This window comes from Phoenix dactylifera, unplaced genomic scaffold, assembly GCF_009389715.1.
Source record: "Phoenix dactylifera cultivar Barhee BC4 unplaced genomic scaffold, palm_55x_up_171113_PBpolish2nd_filt_p 000823F, whole genome shotgun sequence".
NCBI classification, from domain to species: domain Eukaryota; kingdom Viridiplantae; phylum Streptophyta; class Magnoliopsida; order Arecales; family Arecaceae; genus Phoenix; species Phoenix dactylifera.
Genome location: NW_024068190.1, coordinates 129,149 through 149,126, shown reverse-complemented (window position 1 = coordinate 149,126; position 19,978 = coordinate 129,149). Strand labels below are relative to the sequence as shown.

Here is a 19,978-nt window from a genome sequence, read left to right as displayed (position 1 = left end):
TGTTTGAAGTGTTTGGTAGCATCATGATGGGATAGATACATGTAACGTTTACATATCGCATTTACATTTACAGGCCAAACGACTTCCATGATGTTCCAGAGTACTTTGTTCTTGAGGTAATGCATTGAGGTAGGAATTGTTAGTATAACATAAAAAGTAGTATGTTGATTGTGGTACATGGCTGTGGTTTCTCATTAACACCTTTTGATTTGACATCCGGAATCGCATCCATAAAATGCTATTGAGGATTGATAGCTTGCGAAAAAAAATTTTGTGTTCCTATGGAATTTGTTGTGCTTTCTTACTGGCCCTCAGCAATCTTTTGTTTGATCTATAACACTGATGCTGTGGCATGATAACTGCATCATATCCCATGATAGGATGACATATTAATTCCATATTATCGTCATATGAAGGCCATTACCCATTTATGGTCCTGGCAATGTGGGTTCCTACGGACTGGGGATGGACTTAATCTATGGCATTTTTTGTTACAAAGTGGCTGTCCTAAGATTTGAACCTGTGCCATTGGGCTTGTCAGCCAAATTCTTTTACCATTGCGCCGAGGAATGGCCCCTCCATGTTTTCATCATGTAAGTGTGTCACAGTTAAACAATTTTTTTCCTTTGGTCATATTTGTATGTGAGGGCTCGAAATGGGGCCTTCACCTTGGCAGTAACTCATCATGGTCAAATGCTAACCGAGCTGATGCAGCATCACACAATGACTTTCCAAAAACCAAAATCCAATATGCTTAGAATCTTTATTCTCAACAAGAAGCCTTCTTGGGTTTCTTTAAACCCTATCTTTTTTTCTCATGTAAAACTTAGAGAAAGAGAGGGGAAAGGGAGAATATATTGAGAGTGAGGAGAGTAAGATGGACCGTGAGAAAGATGAGATGATATGGTTAAGGGGATGCCCTACCCTATCTATTTGCAAGTACAGGGGCACACTCTTATGTGGCTGTTCCTTCTGTAAACTAATTAGAAGGTGGTAAGGCACCTACGTCAGTGGTTGTCTCCCTTTCTCATGATAATTACGAGGGTGGGGCTAGTGGGCACTCCTACTAGAAGTTGCTGGCCCTGTTGTCTCCTGATTATGAGGAGAGGCAGTGTTCCCTGCAAAAACTTTTCCTCATAATTTTTTCTCACAAACAAGCCTATTAATGGGCCCTAAACAATCTTTCGCTCTAGTGGCATCAAAGGTCCAATTGGCCTAATTCACACCCTCTTCAACCTTCCTTGTGCCAAATAGGTGACTTTTCCTATATGTGGACTCTAGGTCCATCTTTAAGTGCATGCATGGGTTTCAGGACGAGCCAAATCATGTTTTGAGCATTTAAGATTTTGTAGATGGTCTAGCATTGGATTTTGATCAAAGTGCTATTAGGGTGTGCTTGTTTAAGTGTTAGAACCAAGAAGTGTCAGATCCAAGGTTTTATGTTTCAGCTAAAACAATTTCTTTCGGTTGAATGGATCATTTTTGGTCAAGACCAAACCGAAACTGGTCCCCTGTTTTGGGTTTTGATCAGTTTCAGGAGCATCATGTCGATTCAGTGAAAACCAACCAATTTCAGTCCAGTATTTGTGGTCTTGGCCTATTTCAGCTGAAACTAGCCATACGATCCTTTATTGAGTTTATTTTGGTGTCTACAGCTATAGTGTCGTCGCTTGTTCATTTATAAATATTGGGCTATATGGTATCATTTCTAATGATTGTCCTTTCTTCGTGAGTCAAAGGCAGAGAAAGATAGTAATTTTAACCCTTGACAAGCTGGCCAAGGTTCACCAAACCGATATCGATACCCATATCGGTTGGTGTCCGGTACGGTTCAGTACCAGTTCAAACCAAGTTGAACCGGATAGAACCGTCTGGTTCCTTCTTGTTCTGGCCGGTTTCGGCCCCGTAGGGGCCGGGGCCATTTTCTAAGGCCTAGCCGACCCGGTCGGGGCCGGAACCATTTTCTAAGGTTGAGCCAACCCGGTCGCTCGGTTCGGGCCGAACCGGCCGGTTCGGCTCGGTTTAGCTTTCCTTGGCTGAGGCATCCCAAAAAAACCCTATTGAAGTACTTTATAAAGACCAATATGAAACTAGATACAAGCATTGCAGAACAATAACATTCTCTTAAATAAAATAAATGTAATATCAAAGACTGCATGCTTTTGCTTTTTTAGCCGCTTAAATATTAAAATAATGCTCGAATTCAATGAGTTTTATTTTGATATTTCAACTGCAGTAAGGCAAATTACACACATTTGTCTACAGTAGGAAATAGTAGTATACTTAATTTTATTCATATGTAATATTAACTTCAATCTTGTAATTGTTGAAACTATTTAAATAAAGGACCTAGGTTACACAAAATGGTCTAAAATATTGTGTAATAATGTAATATTAACTTCATTTTTGGGGATAGAACTTGAAACTGATACTCCATAGGCATGGATGGAACTACCGAAATGGACATATTTTCTTTTGGGTGCACATTGGCTAATTTTTTTTTATAATTAAACAAGCAAAATTTTCTTGTAATTTCTCATATAATGTAAAATGCATTGTCGGGTTTTAGATGCATATCTATGTGCTTGATGTACTCATGATGATACATGTTAGAATGACTCATTGCGTTCTACTAATATTTTAATTCTCACTTGAACATTTACAGTTGATTTTAGCAATGTAAATCTTTTAAATCATGTTCTTAAAACTTAGGTTCGGTTTGTGGCCCGAAGTTTTACTATTTCTGTTGTTTCTGCTATAGTTCTGCTGATTGTGGTCTTAATTTTGATATGTAAATGTGAAATTTTTTTTGAAAAATAATTCAATTCAGTAACATAACTACCACATTAGAGTATAATATGTTGATTGCGGATAATCTAGCACAAACAGCGATGCCTTAGTATTAGATGTTGATACAATTAAAATGTTGTGTAAGAATGAATAGGGAAGTATGAATTGCAATGAGAGTAACTAAGAACAATATAAAGCCTCTGATAAGCATTAGGTTTCTAATTTTTAAAATTTGAAAATTCCTATTTATTAAAAAATGTTTAGTAAAATTAATACAAGAAATTAAGACAAGTTTATTACAAAATCCACATCATTTGTTACAGTACCCTCTATTATAAAGATTGTTATTTTGTATCGAAAAACATTTTCTGCTAGAAATAAAAGTTTCAAATATTCAAAGCAGCAATAAAAAGCCTTCAGCACAAAACATGCTCGAATGTTTCAAATATGTATGGTAACTATTATTTTCTTGTATATTAACATTAAATTTCTAATTTGAAAGTGCTATTTTTAGTTTTGAAGTAATTTCAGTGAAAAGAAAGTAGAAAATAGAACAAAGGGATGAGGAACCAAAACTTACTTCAGCTAATGCTACTCAGACAAGTTGATGTTTACAAAAGTATGGTTAATTTCTGATGTGTTTGAACTGGAATCATTCCAAAAGTTGATGTGTTTTAGTTTTAGCTGAAATTTCAAATCATTCTACATTTGACCTTTAATTTGTAGCCTTCAATGTCATAATTATGTTTGAAGATGGTTAATGAAATGATGGACTATTTTCTTGCAAATTTTTGCTGTACTTATTTGCTTGGTGCACTAAATAATCCATAGAATTATTTGATGATGCATTAAGTTCTTACAAATTGTGTTAGCAATGTGACAGAGCTTGTGTTAGCTTATTCTTCATTATCCTGTTAGGCCATCCCGCATGCAGTATCTTTGGTTAGAGCAGCGGACAAGAAAAGCCCAAGAGAAGCAATTGAATTTGTTTTACAGTTGCTGAAGGTAATTGAGAGAACTTACTGATGATAGATATTTTCTTTTCCTATATTTTATGAATCTTCTTTTGGCATTTGAAAATATTGTAAGATTAATCATGATAACAATTTGCCATTTTAGCATGTAATTATGCACTTCATTCAATTTTTTTCTCTTTTTTGTTATAATCTCTTTTGTTCGTCATTTCTTGCTGAAACTCTCATATGATAAGCGCTATACTGTGCCACTAACAGCTTTGTCCTGTTGATATGCCATCATATCGCCCATTGCCTTCATGAAAATATTTTGATGACAACAGAAAAGTCTCTTGATCCAATGATTCCATCTTTTATGGCTTCTTAATATTTTTTTTAGTATAAAGCAACAAAGTATTCCAATTTCCATGATCTCAACCTAGTCCCAAGTTCCACTATTGGTCCTTTGCCTTATTATCCATTAGGGCTGGAAGTGGGCCGGGCCGGGCCGGGCCACACCTCTACCCAAGCCCAGCCCGAAATTATTTTCCGGGCTTCGGGCCGGGCCTAGGCCCGAACAGTTTTACAGAAACTCGGCCCGAGCCCGGCCCGAGCCCAATTGGGCCAGCCCGATTGGACTAAACCACCGCCAAATCTCTTTCCGTTCCGCTCCCTGGCCGTCAAATCTCTTTCCTTCGCTTTGAATCTCTCCCTCGTCGCATTCCCCAGAGGTGGGTATTCCCAAACCACCGCCAATCTTTTTTTTATCCACTTAATCTTTTCAAAGATTAAACAAAGCTAACTCATTTGAGCTCTGGTTGTGTGGATTTCAAGGGGCGAATACCTTGACGGCGGTGGAGAGACCCAGGTCTTCGCGGAGGTCCATCGTGTGCGAGGCCGGTACTCTTGCCTTTCCCCCACCGACCTCCTCCTCCGCTCCTCCCTCCTCTCCCTCACCTCCGACTGCCCCTTCCCACCCTCATCCTCTTCCTTCCTCCGCAACAAGCTCGCTCAGGTCATCACCGCCCTCATCCGCTTCGAGTACCCCACCCTCTGGCCCTCCCCCTTCCTCCAACTCCTCCCCTGCATCCCATCCCCCGACCCTCTCGCTGTCGACATGTTCCCCCGCCGACCTCCTCCTTCTTCGCTCCTCCCTCCTCTCCCTCGCCTCCGACTGCCCCTTCCCACCCTCATCCCCTGCCTCCCATCCGCCGACCCTCTCGCTGTCGACATGTTCGCCCGCCTCCTCGCGGCCCTCGATGACGACCTCCTCAGCCAGGACCACCCCCGCTCCCCCGACGAGGCCGCTGCCACCTCCCGCATCAAGGACTCCATGCGCCTCCAGTGTGTCCCCCAGATCGCCCGCCACTGGTTCGACGTCGTCTCCCTCTACCGCTCCTCCGACCCCGACCTCGCCGCTGCCGCCCTCAACACCATGAAGCAGTACGTCTCCTGGATCGACATCGCCCTCGTCGCCAATGACCCCTTCATCCCCCTTCTCTTCGATCTCATTCTGGCTTGCTACTCCTTGGGCTGGAAGTGGGCTCGGGCTTGGGTCGGGCCCGGGCCGGGCCAATGAGATACCCGAGCCCGGCCCGAAATAGAAATGGGCTTAATTATTCAGCCCGAGCCCGACCCGAAATGCATTGGGCCTAGCCCATAGCCCGGCCCGCGGGCGGCCCGACCCGATGGGCTTCGGGCCGGCCCGAGCCCACTTCCAGCCCTATTATCCATAGGAAGAATGCCGAGATAATTGGATTCTATTTTTTTGCTATTTATTTATTATTCTTACGGAACTCAAAACTTGAGGAGACAATATTGGTAATATTCAACAATGCGATAATTCACTAGAGGGGCAATAGGCCAAAACATAAATTTAATATTACTATAATCTCTAAGTATTACATGTGAATGATTCACTATATTATTTTTATTTCTTTTTTTTTTTAACGATAAGATAGTATTGTGCCGCGAGTTCCCCGGACCTGCCCCTAGTGCAACCCCTCGTGAAAGGAGTGCCAATCAGCTGAGCTAACAGCTGTTGACATGACTTACTAATAATGAAATATCTCCAATTAAACTACATGTAGCCATATATTTGTTACCAGGGAAAAGCTCTCACAAGACTAGTAGTTTAGGCAAAATGAACAATGCTTGATTCGTCCTTTGGTGTCAAGTTGTCAACAGACAATCAAAGTTTCTAATGCCTGATCAAGCACTCTGATTTATATAAATCTAACTTGCTTGACCTGAATGCTTTGATGCTATGATTAGAGATTTGTTGGTCTCATGATCATGCCCAACAACCTTTTAACTTTGAGTTATAAACCAAGTTTTTTGGTCTCCATATAAGTTATTTTGAGCATTATCACATCGTTTATGCGAGCTGTTATTTTGTCTTACTATAAGATGAGTCATTGATCACAAGCAAATTTTGCGTTCCCCTTGTTTTCAACAGCTTGTACTTCGAACATCCCTCTGTTCTTATATGCTCATTTTGTTTAATTAGTTGTTGTCTAAGGTATCATGTTTAAAATCGGTGACCAACTTTATGGTGATTATTTGGTAATAACATAATGTCTAATTTAACAATATAGATGCTCTGGAATTTTTGAAATTGGCACTGTTTGGAAATCACAGTATTGGACAATGGAGATAACAAAATTAGGTAGACTGGCTTCATTTCAGTGGTAAGACCTCAAAGTTCAATCCTGTCATACAAGGCATATCTTTTAATGCATATGGGTGGAGCTTCTTTCTAATCAGTTCCAGTTGAGGATGTCAGCTCCACTAAATATGTTGACAAAAGCAGGGGCTTAGATATGTGCATGATTATTTGAGTGTCAAAGGACAGCCTTGAATTATGTATTTATTGAGTTTGTATTGTTGAGAAAACGTCTCTCCTCTACTCTTTTCTCTCCACTTCTTTTTAGTGCCTTCTTTTCCTCTCTCTCCCTTCTTTCTTTTTCCCCTTCTCTTCTCTTTCTTCATCTAGTCATCTCTTTTAGTTTGCTGAAATCTGAACCATATCCTGAAACTATATTATAGATCAATGCCAGCTCTTCCACTTTAATCCTAAAATCCTAAGAAAGCTCTTCCTAACACCAACACTATTCCCAAACCTGGGAAAGACCTAGAAAGCTTTTGTTTTTCCTTCAATCCACTAAATCCCTGTTTTCTGTGATGGGAAGCATGCATAAGGGGAGCAGAACCTTTAACTTCCTAATTATTAGGTCCACCAACACATAAGCAGGCCATTCCCTAAATTGTCCTGTGTCATATGTTGTTGTGGTTTCCCAAAGCAAGATTTTTTAATGGAAAGTCTTAATTGTTGCTTTATTCCATATCTTTAGAAGTTATCTCCTCAAGCAACTCCTTGGATGATCGAAGAGCTGCAATGGGAGGATTTTCATTTTGATTGTCTGAATTCTGACCCTGTTGTCCTATTGGACCTGATGTTTCTAGTGCCCTATTTGGGAAACAATCAAATTCCTTTATTCTCTCAAGGAATTTTCATTTCCTTATTGTTGTTCATAGGTTTGGAGAATCTTTATGTAATGAGCCATATCTTCTTGCCAAAGTGAGCTGTCTTTCTTGAAGGGGCGCCTATTATTGAGCTTAATCAACTGGTTCGTAAATTGGTTATAAGCACTCATCACAAGGACACAAAAGATGCTTGCCTTAATATTTTTAGGAAACGTTTATACATATAGAGACATCCTCCAAGATAAATGCATTGGCCTTTTGTTTTAATATTGGAACTAACTAGATGGAGCAATGGTTAGAATCAAGGCTTGAAGTGCTGAGTGTACCAGCTCCGTACTGGCGACTGGTGCAGGGTGCCACCTGGATTGCCAACTGATCCGATACTGCTCAGTACATCTTTTTTCTTTTTTCTTTCCCCACTCATTTGAACCAGTCCTGTACCAGCCGGTGCTCGGTATGGGCCTATACCTTGATTTTTAAATCATTGGTTGTGATCCCTTACATTCATCTTCATCAATGGGCCCTTACTAGTTTCTCAATAAAGCAACAATCAACTAAGACATGCTCCTTCAGCGCACTTTTTGTTTCATTATTTGTTACTTTCTTGATGAAATACCTTTTTTTTTATCTTGATGGAAGTTGATGTTGCAAAGTGTCATTTTGCTTGTGACATAGTAAGAATGGCTTTTCTGTTTAGACTTAAATTTTTGTAGTGATTTAAATTTCTTAGAAAATTTTGAACCGTGCTGCGATTATTGACAGCAATCCCATAATGATGGGATAATGATAGTTTTGGTTTGATCTTGTTTCCTTTTTAAAATTAATTTCCTAATAATATGTACAAGAACCTTATAATATGGTATTCATTTCCATTGGTCAAGGTTCGGAATTTTGGTCGAAATCGAAGTGTTTCAGTTGAAACAGATTGGTTTTTGTTGAAACTGATATATAAACTGCTTGAGTTTCTTCAGTTTCTGCTGAAACTAATCACATTAAGCAAAACTGACATATACAATGCTGAAAGCCTTCTGACATGAAGTAATACAAAATGTGACCTGACATGAACCATCTTTGTGGCCAAGTCACAGGTTACTGGTGTGAGTGAGCTCACTTTGCTTTCTTCTTTTAAATCCCTTTCCCGTCCCTGTAATTCCTGATTTCTAGGTCCCAAATGCCCCTTTATTTCTTCAAGATGAGTAGAAGTGAATTAAGAATAGAGAGGAAGAAGAGAAGGAGAAGGCTCCTTCATGGATCATCTTTTCCCTACCGAATCAACTGAAAAAGAAGAGGTGAAAAAAGGAAGAAGGGGAAGAGGGTCTAGCTAACAAGGCCACTTTTTCTTTCAAATGTTGCCAGCGCTCTTTGCAGATCTAGCAATGGCAGCCCTCATCCTCAGCGCTTCTCCTAAGATAGAGAGGAGAGATCTCAAGCGGGAATCTGACCCCCTTTATTTTTTCTTTTCCCTTTTTTAACCGATTAATGTGTGCAGAATTGGGTGGACAAGATGGTTCAAATGGTTGAACTGCCTGGTTCAACAAGTTGAGCAGGTGCTTGGGAAATCATAGGTTCTGATGCAACCCAACCGCATTAGCTGCTCAGTGAGCAATCAAGCTGGTCAACTCATTTGAAATTTAAAATGGCTGTTTCAATTACTACTACTACTTCTGCTACTACTACTGTTTGTTGAAACTTGGCATCCCTTGTCCGTTCAGTCCAGATTGGCGCTAGTAATTTTCCTTCTGAATAAAGCATTTTTTTTAACTAACATCTGTGCCCTTTGGGAGGGTGGTTCTTTGGAATAAGATCCCTTTTACACCAAAACAGTTATCTACTAAAAGTATCTCCTGTTTCAATTATATTACCATTCAATAATTTTTAAAGCTCAATGGCCTTTTGCAGCATTTGCAGTTGTAAGTTCTGTTTTAGGTTTGTTTATATGGTTATGTTTCTTAAATTTGAAGTTCCCACTGAACTTTCATTTAATGAACTTTTCTATCTGGCATGCAATGCAGCTTTCGTTTAATGAACTTTTCTATCTGGCACACAATGCGGCTTTCATTTACTGAATTTTTCTATCTGGTACACAATGCATTACTGGAATGATTAGATTATCAATCATATCCCATTGTTACACTTTATACAATACCTTTCCACGATTAAGATATCAAATTGTTTTATTTTATAAGGCAATTACTATCATGGTTGAAGTCCCTTTTATGTGTTTTACACCAAGAAATATGTGGAGATACTCTTAATCCAGCTGCAGAAGCAAGATTGTGGGCACATTTATTTACCAACTGTCTATTAAGCAAATTATGGCTATCAAATTAGGTTTTGAATTAGGAGATGATGCCAAATGGAGTGGTGCTACACTCAATGTTGAAAAGAAGCATTCATTCATACTAAAACTTACTCCTCAAGACTGTAGGACACCTCAAAGCAACCTGAAGAAAAAACACTGAAAAGCTAAAGATAAACAACAGAAGAACTGCTATGGAGGACTCTTTTGTGGAAGAAGTGTCCGTACAAGGGAATCCTTTGTGGTGGAATCTTACATGGAGAAGGATTCCTATGTGTTGGAGCCCCCCCCATTGTCATCTGGGATGTTCCAACCATTATGTAATTTTTAATTGCCAATAATACCTGTTATAGTTATATCCATGCATATTATCAAGTTTATGATAATTGAACTCAGGATTTGTCGTTCTTCTATCTGACCTTTGAAAGAACTCTTTTTTTTCTTTCATTTGAAACAATTTGTTTTATTGATCTTGTTGATTCTGTCAGTGCTTGCCATAGGTTTAGTCCTCCCCCCTTTTCTCTCTCTGTGTATGCGTGTTAAATACTTTCCTTTTCTTCCTTTTCAGTACAACGATAACAACGGGAACCCCTATTCAGATGTCTACTGGCTTGCTGCATTGGTTCAGTCCATAGGTGAACTTGAATTTGGTCAGCAGGTTTGTCTAGACAGTCATAATATTTGCATCTAGCATTTCCGTTTTTTTCATATTTTAGCTTGTTTCCTACGGTTGATGTGTTGTGTGCAGATTAAACATCTGGTCATTTTCTTATATTTATGAGTTTTCCATGCTGTTCTTTAGTTACATGATCGATTTTGTCCCACATAAAAAATATTATCAACTATTAAATTCTGCTTAGTTTATCTGTATTTATTAAATGGTTTTTTATTCACAGAAGGCTTTAATGAGGAAATATTGGATCAGCTTGTCCTTTGGTTACCTTTCTACTCAATTTGCATAGTATGTGTACCATACATGCATGTTATATAAATTTACAGCACACATGATAAATTAGTGTTTAAGTTTTGCATGGTGAATTAATGATTTATAATACATGGAATGCATAAACATTTTAGGAATTAAAAAGTTATAAATTTACAGTGAGCTTTACATATTATATATGTGTTGTATGTGTCTGTAAATCATTAATTCATGCTGAGAGGAATAACTCAATTTGCAATGCATGTTAAGAGAAACATGGATATCTGTGATCGCCCGAGAAATTATGAAATTTTCTATTATTTACATGATAAACATATTCCTACTTTCTTATCGGTCTCTCTCTCTCTAGGCCAAAACTTTAGAAGTCTAACCAAAGGGATGTATTGATTAAAGTTGAGTCTATAAAGAAAGGAGAGACATAAGTGGATTGGTGAGGTGGGAAAGGGCTGATGGCCATATGTGGGCCTTAGCTCAGAATTGTTGTGCGAAAGACCTACTGACCTGATGTGGCTAAACTTGGATGCTTTCACATTACAGGTATTTTCGACATGCATTGCACAAGGTTTATTCAAAAGAAGTGTCGCATAGATGGCTTTGAAATAAAGTTGGGTCATGAGCATCTGGCCACAAAATGCCTGATATTGGGAGCATTGGCATTTAAATATACTGTTAAACATATGAATATGTATATGTATGTATCTATTCATCTGGTATAGTGGCGTACTATGTATGTAGTATTATATGCCTTTAGTGACATGTCAGAATGGAGAACCCTTTATAATATTAATATGGTTGTAGGAAACTGATATATGATAAGTTCTGGTGGAGGGTCTACTTGGGTATTTAAGGTTCAGTATTGATTTTTCAGCTTGATGGAATGCATTGTTAAAATCTATTTTTGTTTAAAATCCAACTTTGAAGTTAAAAATCTTAATAGTTGGTTGATAGGACTTGTCACCAAAGAGCAGGAATAAGGGGTCAAATGGGAACTTCTGTGGTTTTTATGAAAGAATTCGAAAAATTAAGGCATACCGAAGTTTGGCTGAAAACATGAGTTTCATTTTGAAGTTGAAAAAAGAATGCTATGTTTAGGAAAACAACTAAATTAAATATGTTGGACAATCCTGGAAAACGGGGACTGAAGGTTTTTTTTTTTTTTTTTGGGGGGGGGGGGGGGGTAAAAAGCTAAATTACTGCTGAAGCTTGAAAAATATTGCACTTTCATCATTGCATCTTACCATAACAATAATCTTCTCCAAGAAAAAAGAAAACTGGCGATTTCATGAAGGTCTTGTCTGGATTCTCTGAAATATGAGAGTATGGGGACATTACTCTAATATTTCAGGACTCCAGAATAAAAGTTTGCAATTTGGTGTTCATCTGATGTTTTTGAAGTGAGGAAATACCATGATTGTATCCCTGTACCGGAGTAGAAAAATAATGCACTATGATCTCTGCAAAACTTTCCATTATTATTTGAGAGGCATGTGCTCGCTCCTTTCCATCCTCTCACTTATTCTTCAATGAGCTAGTTCCCTCCCTTTCTCCATGCCATCTAGCTGAACTTCATCCCAGTGCAGCTCTTTGCTGCCGAAGATGGCAACAGCGGCAGCTCCAGCAATGCTGGATTACCCTGATGCTTCACTCGTGCTCTACCTCCAGCCAACCCCAAGCTTCACTCATGACCTATCAACGGCCTAGACCAAGGCTCTGCTCCTAGCTCATCATTGGCCTAGAACCTTCGGCTGTGCCCCCGTGTTTTCCTTGCATCCATCTAACCTGATCTGAATCTTAGTCTAGCGCACCATTGACATCATTTGTGCCAACCCAATCCCCTAAATCCACCTAGTTTCCTCCACCATTGTTGACTGGACCACCACTGTAATCATTTGTCTCCTCTATCATCAGTTGCCACCATCATTACCACCTCCGGCACCATTACCAGCTCCACCAACACCACCATCTCCATCATCTCCTTAACCATCATCATCACTGCCACCTCTATCACTTTAAATGCTGCCACCTTGACCTGCAGAATAAACAAATACCATTGTAGATTACAAAGAAACAGAAATTTTTTGATGAATTTGTTTAATGTTTGTTTCATGATCTTATAACTTATATTAAATTGTGATTGCAGAATTTTTTTTTCTGTAAAATTTATTACAAACATCTAGACATTGGAATAGGATGTAAACTGGAGTAAATTTGGAGTATACGCTTGTTGCATCCCTCCATTTCTTGATTTTTTAAATTCTCCAGTATTTTTTCCCTATCCATCCAAACAGGGCCTAAGACTATTACATAAGATCTAATTGTGTGAAGTTCATTTTGTTCTGTAGATAGGCTTAAATCTTATCCCTAGACTCTTCCATAATTTCTGAATCTGCAGCCAAAGGACTTGTTAAATGTACCAATAATTGCAAAATTCAAACTCTCATGAATGCCAACATATAAAGGCATCAAATTACTTCAAATGCAATACTGGAATCAACTACACCTAATATTGGACCTCTAAACACTCATTCTTCACATAAGAGTTCCTTTGGCAAAGTTCTCTCCCTTGCTCAGGTTTCTGCCGAAATGTCCTTTTCTCCACTATTCTAAACCTCAGTTTCCCAAAATCTTTACTGTGACCTGAGGTTTGCTTACAGGTCAACTATGGGGCATCCTAGAACCCTTTACAACCTTTAGAAGTAGCCTCCTAACATTGTTAGGGGGCTCTTAAATTAGTATGCAGGTCCAGAAGCTGTTTAGGTTATTCACACTCCTGGAAATATTTCATTTTGCCCTATTTTCTGTCAAAAGACAGTAAGATAATAAGCCAACCTATTCTCTAATTTCCTCAACCATTAGGCCCATCTATATGATTGTAGGCCATCCCAAAATGGTCCTGCATCAGAATGTCTGCATCCAATTTTCATCAAATGAGCCAGCACAGCCCATCTCGGGCCAGGTCATTTAGTTCTAACTTTAAGCTGAGTACATGGATGCCTAGACTGCATTTTAAACGTTGGTAACCAAACCAAACTCCAAATTCTTCTGAGATTAAAAAGAGTATAGAAAAAAGGAATAGATATTTCACATTGCACTATTCTGCAAGCAAAAGCTATTGCAAGGTCTGCTTGCTATTTCTTTTAATAAGGTTTTGAGAAGTGTTAAACTGCTATGGTAATGAATTATAAATCACTCTTTGGAGTTACAGAAAGAGATATTACAGAATATTAAAAGAAAATGATGACAACTTTTATGCTTAAGAGGTCAATAATGGAGCCTGTTTTCTTCCTTAAGGCAATTGATGGAAAGATGCAGGGAAATGACAAATGAGTCTGCTATGAACTTTATTTACTTCATTTTTTTTGTGAAGGAAAATGATGGGGCCTGCATCCATTTCATTAAGAGATTGAATTCAGACTAAGTACAGCCAAGCAGGGGCAGGAAGAAGCATGGACATAATGAAGAATTAAGACAGAGGGGAAGGTGGGAGAAAGTCATAGGTTCAGGAGTGGCTGAAAAGGAGTTGTGTGGATTGCTTGGAAGACTCTTTCCTTCTAATCTAGTCTAAATGCAGAAAGCCAACTTGTTACCTGTGCCCCTTGTGCTCAAACTGTCTTCTATGTTTCCCCTACAATGTTTTTGCCTGGTGAGAAAACTCTTGTATCCTGTTCCTTCCAGAGAGTTCAGAGCAGAGGGAGACCAGCACATCCTATATTATACATTTGTTTTCCTGACATTCTGTTCTCCCCAATCATTCCATATATCTGTTATGTTAATCCTCTCTCCAGATGCCCTAGCATCAGACGACTGTGGAGTGGGTTGTTTTGATGAAACTGCATTTGAAGAATATTTTTCCTTCCATCTTGTGCTGTATCTGACATAAAGTGAAAATAGGATCTCCTGTATGTTCCATTGAGCTAGATTTTAGTCAGAAGCCTATTCCTAGAGAGAAAATCCTGACCCTTAAGAGTGCCTTGATTGCCCAAATTGATTTATCAGTTTTACACATAACCCTTTCCTGATTTATGAGAGTATTGGTTATTTTGAATGAATAAATACAATTTTTCCTGGTTGCCATATAATGGAGTTGGCTGTTCCACAATTCTAACCTCTTTTAGGAGGGTATGCAATTTGCATGCTTCCTCTGCTCATTTCATGGTGGGTTCTTGGTCGAAGGATAACCCCAAGCTTTTGCCATCCCAAAAATCTGTGAATCTTGCATCTCTATCTGAAGCAGCTTGGAACAAGTTTAGGAAGCTGGATTGAAGAGTGCATTCACATCCCACCTGTCACTTCATAATTTGATGTGTTCCATTTCCAAGATTAAAACAGCTGCTTACAAGGAATCTATCTCTGATCTTTCCTATACCTTTCCATAAGTGAGAACCCCTGGTACCATGAACCTCTAACAATTCTGTGGCTAATCTGTTGTGAGCATATCTTGCTATGAACTTTATAGACTTTGAGGAAGCAATAAGTTAGGATAAAGATAGATGTGCATAAATAATACAATAAAATTATTTAAGGACATATTCCTTGGGGCAATAACAAGCGTGGTGTTATTGGAATGACCTGTCTTTCAAGTCAACTATGAGCTTGCACCAATAATCAGCTCTATGCTTTTATTTTAGATGTTATAAATGAATTTACTGGTGATATTTGAGAGGATGTACCATGGTGTGTGTTATTTGCAGACATAGGCCCTGTTTGGGGGAGCTTTTAGAGGGCCAAAAAGTGCTTTTAGCTTTTTTAGATAAAAAATGGTGTTTGGTAAAATTTTCGGAAAGCTGTTTTAGCTTTTGCGGGAAGCTGAAAACAGCTTTTGGGGAGAAGCTCCAATTTGGAGCTTTCCGAAAATGCTGTTTTCAGCTTTGTCGGGAAGCTATTTTTTTGGACCAAAATACCCTCATTTAAATCACACTTTTCCCCCCAAAACTCTTATCTCGCCTCTTCCTTTCTCCCTTTCTCTCTCAATCTTCTTCTTCCTTTCTCTTTATTTATTAGAGAGATAAATGGTCATTAGAATGATAAAAAATTAATTTACACTAATAATTATAATATTTTATATATTTATTATTGTATTATACTATAAATATTATATTATATTATATTATATCATAATACATCGAACTGTTATGTTAAATAATTTAATATTATATTAAATTATTATTCTATAATACATAATGTTATAGTACTATATTATAATAATATTATATTACATTATATTAATATTATACTATATCATATATTTATGTATTAATACATATTATATTTTATTATGCTCTATTATATAATACTGGTAATGTCCTTTATGGTCATTTTGTCACACAAAAGTACTTTCTCTGTTTAACAAACACATGTTAAAGTGCCACAGCACTTTAGTAATGTAGTTACCAAACAGCAAACAGCTTTTTATAAACGCTCTACTTCCAACAGCTCTACTTCCAAAAGCTCTACTACTAACAGCTCCCCCAAACAGGGCCATATTTGTTATGATTGACAGAAAGAGAAAAAGGATAAATGCTACCATGGATTTATGGAAGAAAGCTTAGAGGATAAGGGCTTAAAGTCGGAAGAACAAAAACAGAGTATATAAAATTCAATTTTAGTGTCAGAAACGAAGTTGAGACCCTGATCATAATTGATGGACAAAAAAATTCAGTGTTTCACTTAATTATTTTTAGGATGTGCTATGCAGAAGACTAAAGTGGTAGATGAAGACATATTCTAGATTTAGAGTACGGTGGATGAACTAGAGGTGCTTCCTGACTGTTATGTGACTGACACATACCATGTCAACTTTAAGGTAAGTTTTATAAAAGGGAAATAAGATTTACTTTGTTTATGGTTTGAAATAGTGGACTTTTCATAGCCCAAGAAAAAGGATGAATGCAGCAGTAATGAGAATGATGTATATATGGTAAAATAAACAAGGATAGAATTAGAAACAAGGATATGAGAGTAGTTGTAGGAGTTAAAATTAGTTCAGGATGAAGCGAATTGAGATCAGTTGAAATGGTATAGGCATGTAGAACAACAAGGCCCTTCTGTGAAGGGGTCTGTCAAAAGGATTTTTAAAAGAGGAGTTGATGTCACATGAGAACTGTGAGAAAGGATTTGGAAATATTGTAGTGACTCTAGAGATATAGCTCAATTAGTTGGGACCTTGATGGTTGTAGGGGTAAATGCGTTATCAGTCTGCATCCTTGGTGCGGAAAGCTATCCAAATGCCAATGAAAAAGGTCTCAAAATATTAGAAAAAATGTTCTCGAAGATAATATGAAAGATTATCTTCAGCCTTTTATCAATTATAAAATCATGAATGATGTATAGTTATATATACTGCTAGAAATGTTGCTTGATGAAATTGGTGTTCTCCTTTCTATGTGTGTATTTTGAGGGTGTTCTCCTTTCTATATGTGTACAGTTATTATATATCGGTTTCTATATGTGTATTTTCAGGGTGTTCTCCTTTTGTCGTCTCTTCTCAAGCACATAGATCGGCTCCTACAATTTGACAGGTGTGTCCAAGTTCATTTGTTGTGTGTCAAGAAATGAATAATGTAGCATGAGAACTTGCTGCTTTAAACTACCCAAGATTACATTGATTGTTTATGAAGTCATTTAAAAACCTCTCAGTTGTTTCCTATCTTGCTTCTATCAGCCTTATGCCCAGTTATAATGGGATCTTGACCATAAGCTGCATTCGCACCCTTGCACAGATTGCATTGAAGATGTCAACCTCTATACCTCTTGTAAGCAGTCTTTTGTCTTACTAACATTTTTTTTTTTATTTTTTTGCATTATATGACCATTTTGTTGCTTCAGGATCGCATTCGTGAACTTATCAAACCATTTCGGAACATCATGATAACATCATGGAAAGTTCGAATGGAAGCAAGCAAGATACTTCTGGATCTGGAGTTCTATTGTAAAGGTCTTGATGCAGCTTTGTGCTTGTTCATGAAGTTCTTAGAGGAAGAGCCATCTTTTCGAGGTGTGACATTATTCAGATCTTTCATTGTTATAAATTAAATAAATTATGCTAACATAACACTACTTACAGGACAGGTGAAGCTGGCTATGCATGTTATGCATTTATGTCAAGTAAATGTTGAATCTCAAATCGATAATGATATAGGTTGTCCAACTCTTGTTGCTTTACTTCATCTGCTTGCAAGCAGAAAAGCGTTCAACAATGTCTTCCTTAGGCACCATTTGTTCTGCATTTTGCAGGTTGTTGCCGGGAGGTAAGGAACATTTCCTGCTTGTCCATTTTCCTTCTTTGTCGAGTATACTAGTAGTATGTATTAATTGTTCCAGTAGATGGCTAATCCAGAGAGAACTGAATTACTCCTCCAGAAGGGTTCAGAAGCTAACATGAAATAGTGCAGAATCATTTAATAATTTTTTTCCTTTTAGCAAACTAGCCTTCAAACTAAAGCAATTATAATTGATATTTGTTGCTTAAATTGTGAAGTGCGAAACTCACGAAGCAATAAGATAAATACATTAAGCATTTTATTCTACAAATTTGTTACCAGAAAACCTTTGTTGCATAAATTAAGTTTTTGATTGTGTCCAATTTCATGTTTCTGTACTTTTGTAACTGGAGAATGCTGTTAATGGTCCACTTAGATAAGATTCTTGCATTTTCTGTAATGCACTATGGTTTGGCGTGAGTTTAGGATATAGTGGCATGAGTTTGCTTATTAAAACTTTCAATATTAATAAATTCTTAAATAAAAAAATGTTAAAAGATTCGGGCGTGCTCCTTTTTTTTTTTCAAAGGTTGCATATTCTGTATCTTTATTCCTTTTTTTTTTTTTGCTCATATGGATTTGAGAAAGAATTGAAAAATTAGCAGTAAGAGGAAAGATGATTCTGGCAGTATTAATTTCAACTGTTCATGTTGACAATACTGTTTGTCATTCTCAGGTGTCCAACACTCTATGGTGTTCCAAAAATTAAAGTACATCCAGTGGTGGCTGCAGAAACTTGTACTGAACAGCTGCTTAGGCCTGGATCCCTAAAGCTAAAGATATCAAGACCTCAGGAACCTCTCATGGATACAAACCTCTCTGATGCTCTGCCCATTACAGAGTCTGCCAAGGATGCTGAACCTGTTTCTAATGTGCTGCCTATTGCAGAGACTGCCAAGGAAACCGATACTGTTTCGAATTGCAGCGAAAGAAAAAATGTTGTAAAGATCAGGGTTAAGCAACCTGCATCATCCAGTAAAGCAGATGATGTTGATCGTCAGATGGACCACTCTCGAGGTGCACCAAATGAAGCTGAATTGGGCCCATGCAGTTCTGTATCTGTAGATGCACCAACAAGAGGAGCAAATGAGCCGTTGAATGTGCGCAATCGAAACAATGAAGAGGTTAACTCTTCTCATGATCATGAATCTAGGATGACTGCAAGCATTGGTAGTGCAAAATTGGTTTCCAAAGATGAGATTGGCAAGGAATTGCAGTGTACAGCTGACTCAAGATTAGATGTGCTTTCCAAGGATCAGTTATCTCCTGTCATCAATGTAAGTGATGGAGAGGCAGTTGCCCATAAAACTAGTAGTCTTCAAACCTTTTCTATTGGCAGGCATGATGGAGATGGAACTCTATTGCCGATGGATGATCAGGAGGCAAAAGAGAAAAGGAAGAAGGATAAGAAAGACAAGGAAAAAAAGCGAAAACGAGAGGATAAAGCAAACAAAAAAGATGACCCAGAGTATCTGGAGAGGAAGCGTCTGAAGAAGGAGAAGAAAAGGATGGAGAAAGAGTCGGCAAAGATTCAGAAGGGTGAAGAAAGGACTCTGCGTGGTTTGCAAAACGCAGCAAAACCAGTAGAATCACAAGTAGCACTTGCTATTGGGGAGTCTAAGAAGGCAGACCAAAGTGTCGACCGTCATGTTTCAAAAAGTAGAGAAACGACGAGCGATAATGCACAAAGCAGCTCGGCACCCAAAGTAAGGATTAAAATTAAAAGTCGAGTTTTGGAAACTTCTAATCATTGAATGGCACCATGCGGCACATAAAAGAGAATGTACAGAGTCAAAGGACTGATGAGGATTCTGCGTATCAGTTTTCCTCCTCGGTTTAGGGTTTTGGTCCAAATTCTTCGACACCGATATTTTTCAGGTGTGGAGGAGGACATAAGCATTTAAATTGGCTTCACTGGATGTGGGGCAAGGTTGTAGTTTTGTAAGTGAATATTTACCTTTAAAAAAGCTGTATCATTTATTTTGATATTCAACTTTCCGGAATGGTTGAAAATCCTGTCCCTTTTTTTCTGTTCTCCTTCAAGTCTGCTGTTCAGTTGAAGTTTATAGTAGCGAACAAATTCAGTTTGGCTGAATCCAGTTTCTTGAATATCAAGCAAAAATAGAGATATGCTCTGTGTTTGCTTCAACGCCAAATTTGGGAAATCGTTATCGTGGACCACTGGTTCGACTGCAATATAACTGAAGGTCCAGCTTCCCTTCTCCCCTTCCTTGAACTAGGATAAGAG

General features: G+C 38.1%; 1 protein-coding gene across 2 annotated transcripts in view; it reads left to right on the top strand.

Annotated features, from left to right (window-relative positions):
• LOC103715046 (transcription initiation factor TFIID subunit 2) overlaps positions 1–19,773 on the top strand; it is a 42,721-nt gene extending 22,948 nt beyond the window's left edge. Inside the window, exons 18-25 of one of the 2 annotated variants that reach the window (XR_005509172.1) lie at positions 74–116; positions 3,709–3,795; positions 10,097–10,186; positions 16,931–16,989; positions 17,133–17,223; positions 17,297–17,465; positions 17,540–17,718; positions 18,407–18,763. Coding sequence is in view for 1 of the 2 variants with exons in the window: in XM_039120549.1 (XP_038976477.1) it covers positions 74–116; positions 3,709–3,795; positions 10,097–10,186; positions 16,931–16,989; positions 17,133–17,223; positions 17,297–17,465; positions 17,535–17,718; positions 18,407–19,484 (1,801 nt within the window). In the remaining variant the exon portion in view is untranslated. Of the gene's footprint in view, positions 1–73; positions 117–3,708; positions 3,796–10,096; positions 10,187–16,930; positions 16,990–17,132; positions 17,224–17,296; positions 17,466–17,534; positions 17,719–18,406 lie in introns of both variants that reach the window. The other variant, XM_039120549.1, reaches the window with a different exon arrangement.
• The last annotated feature ends 205 nt before the right edge of the window (positions 19,774–19,978 follow it).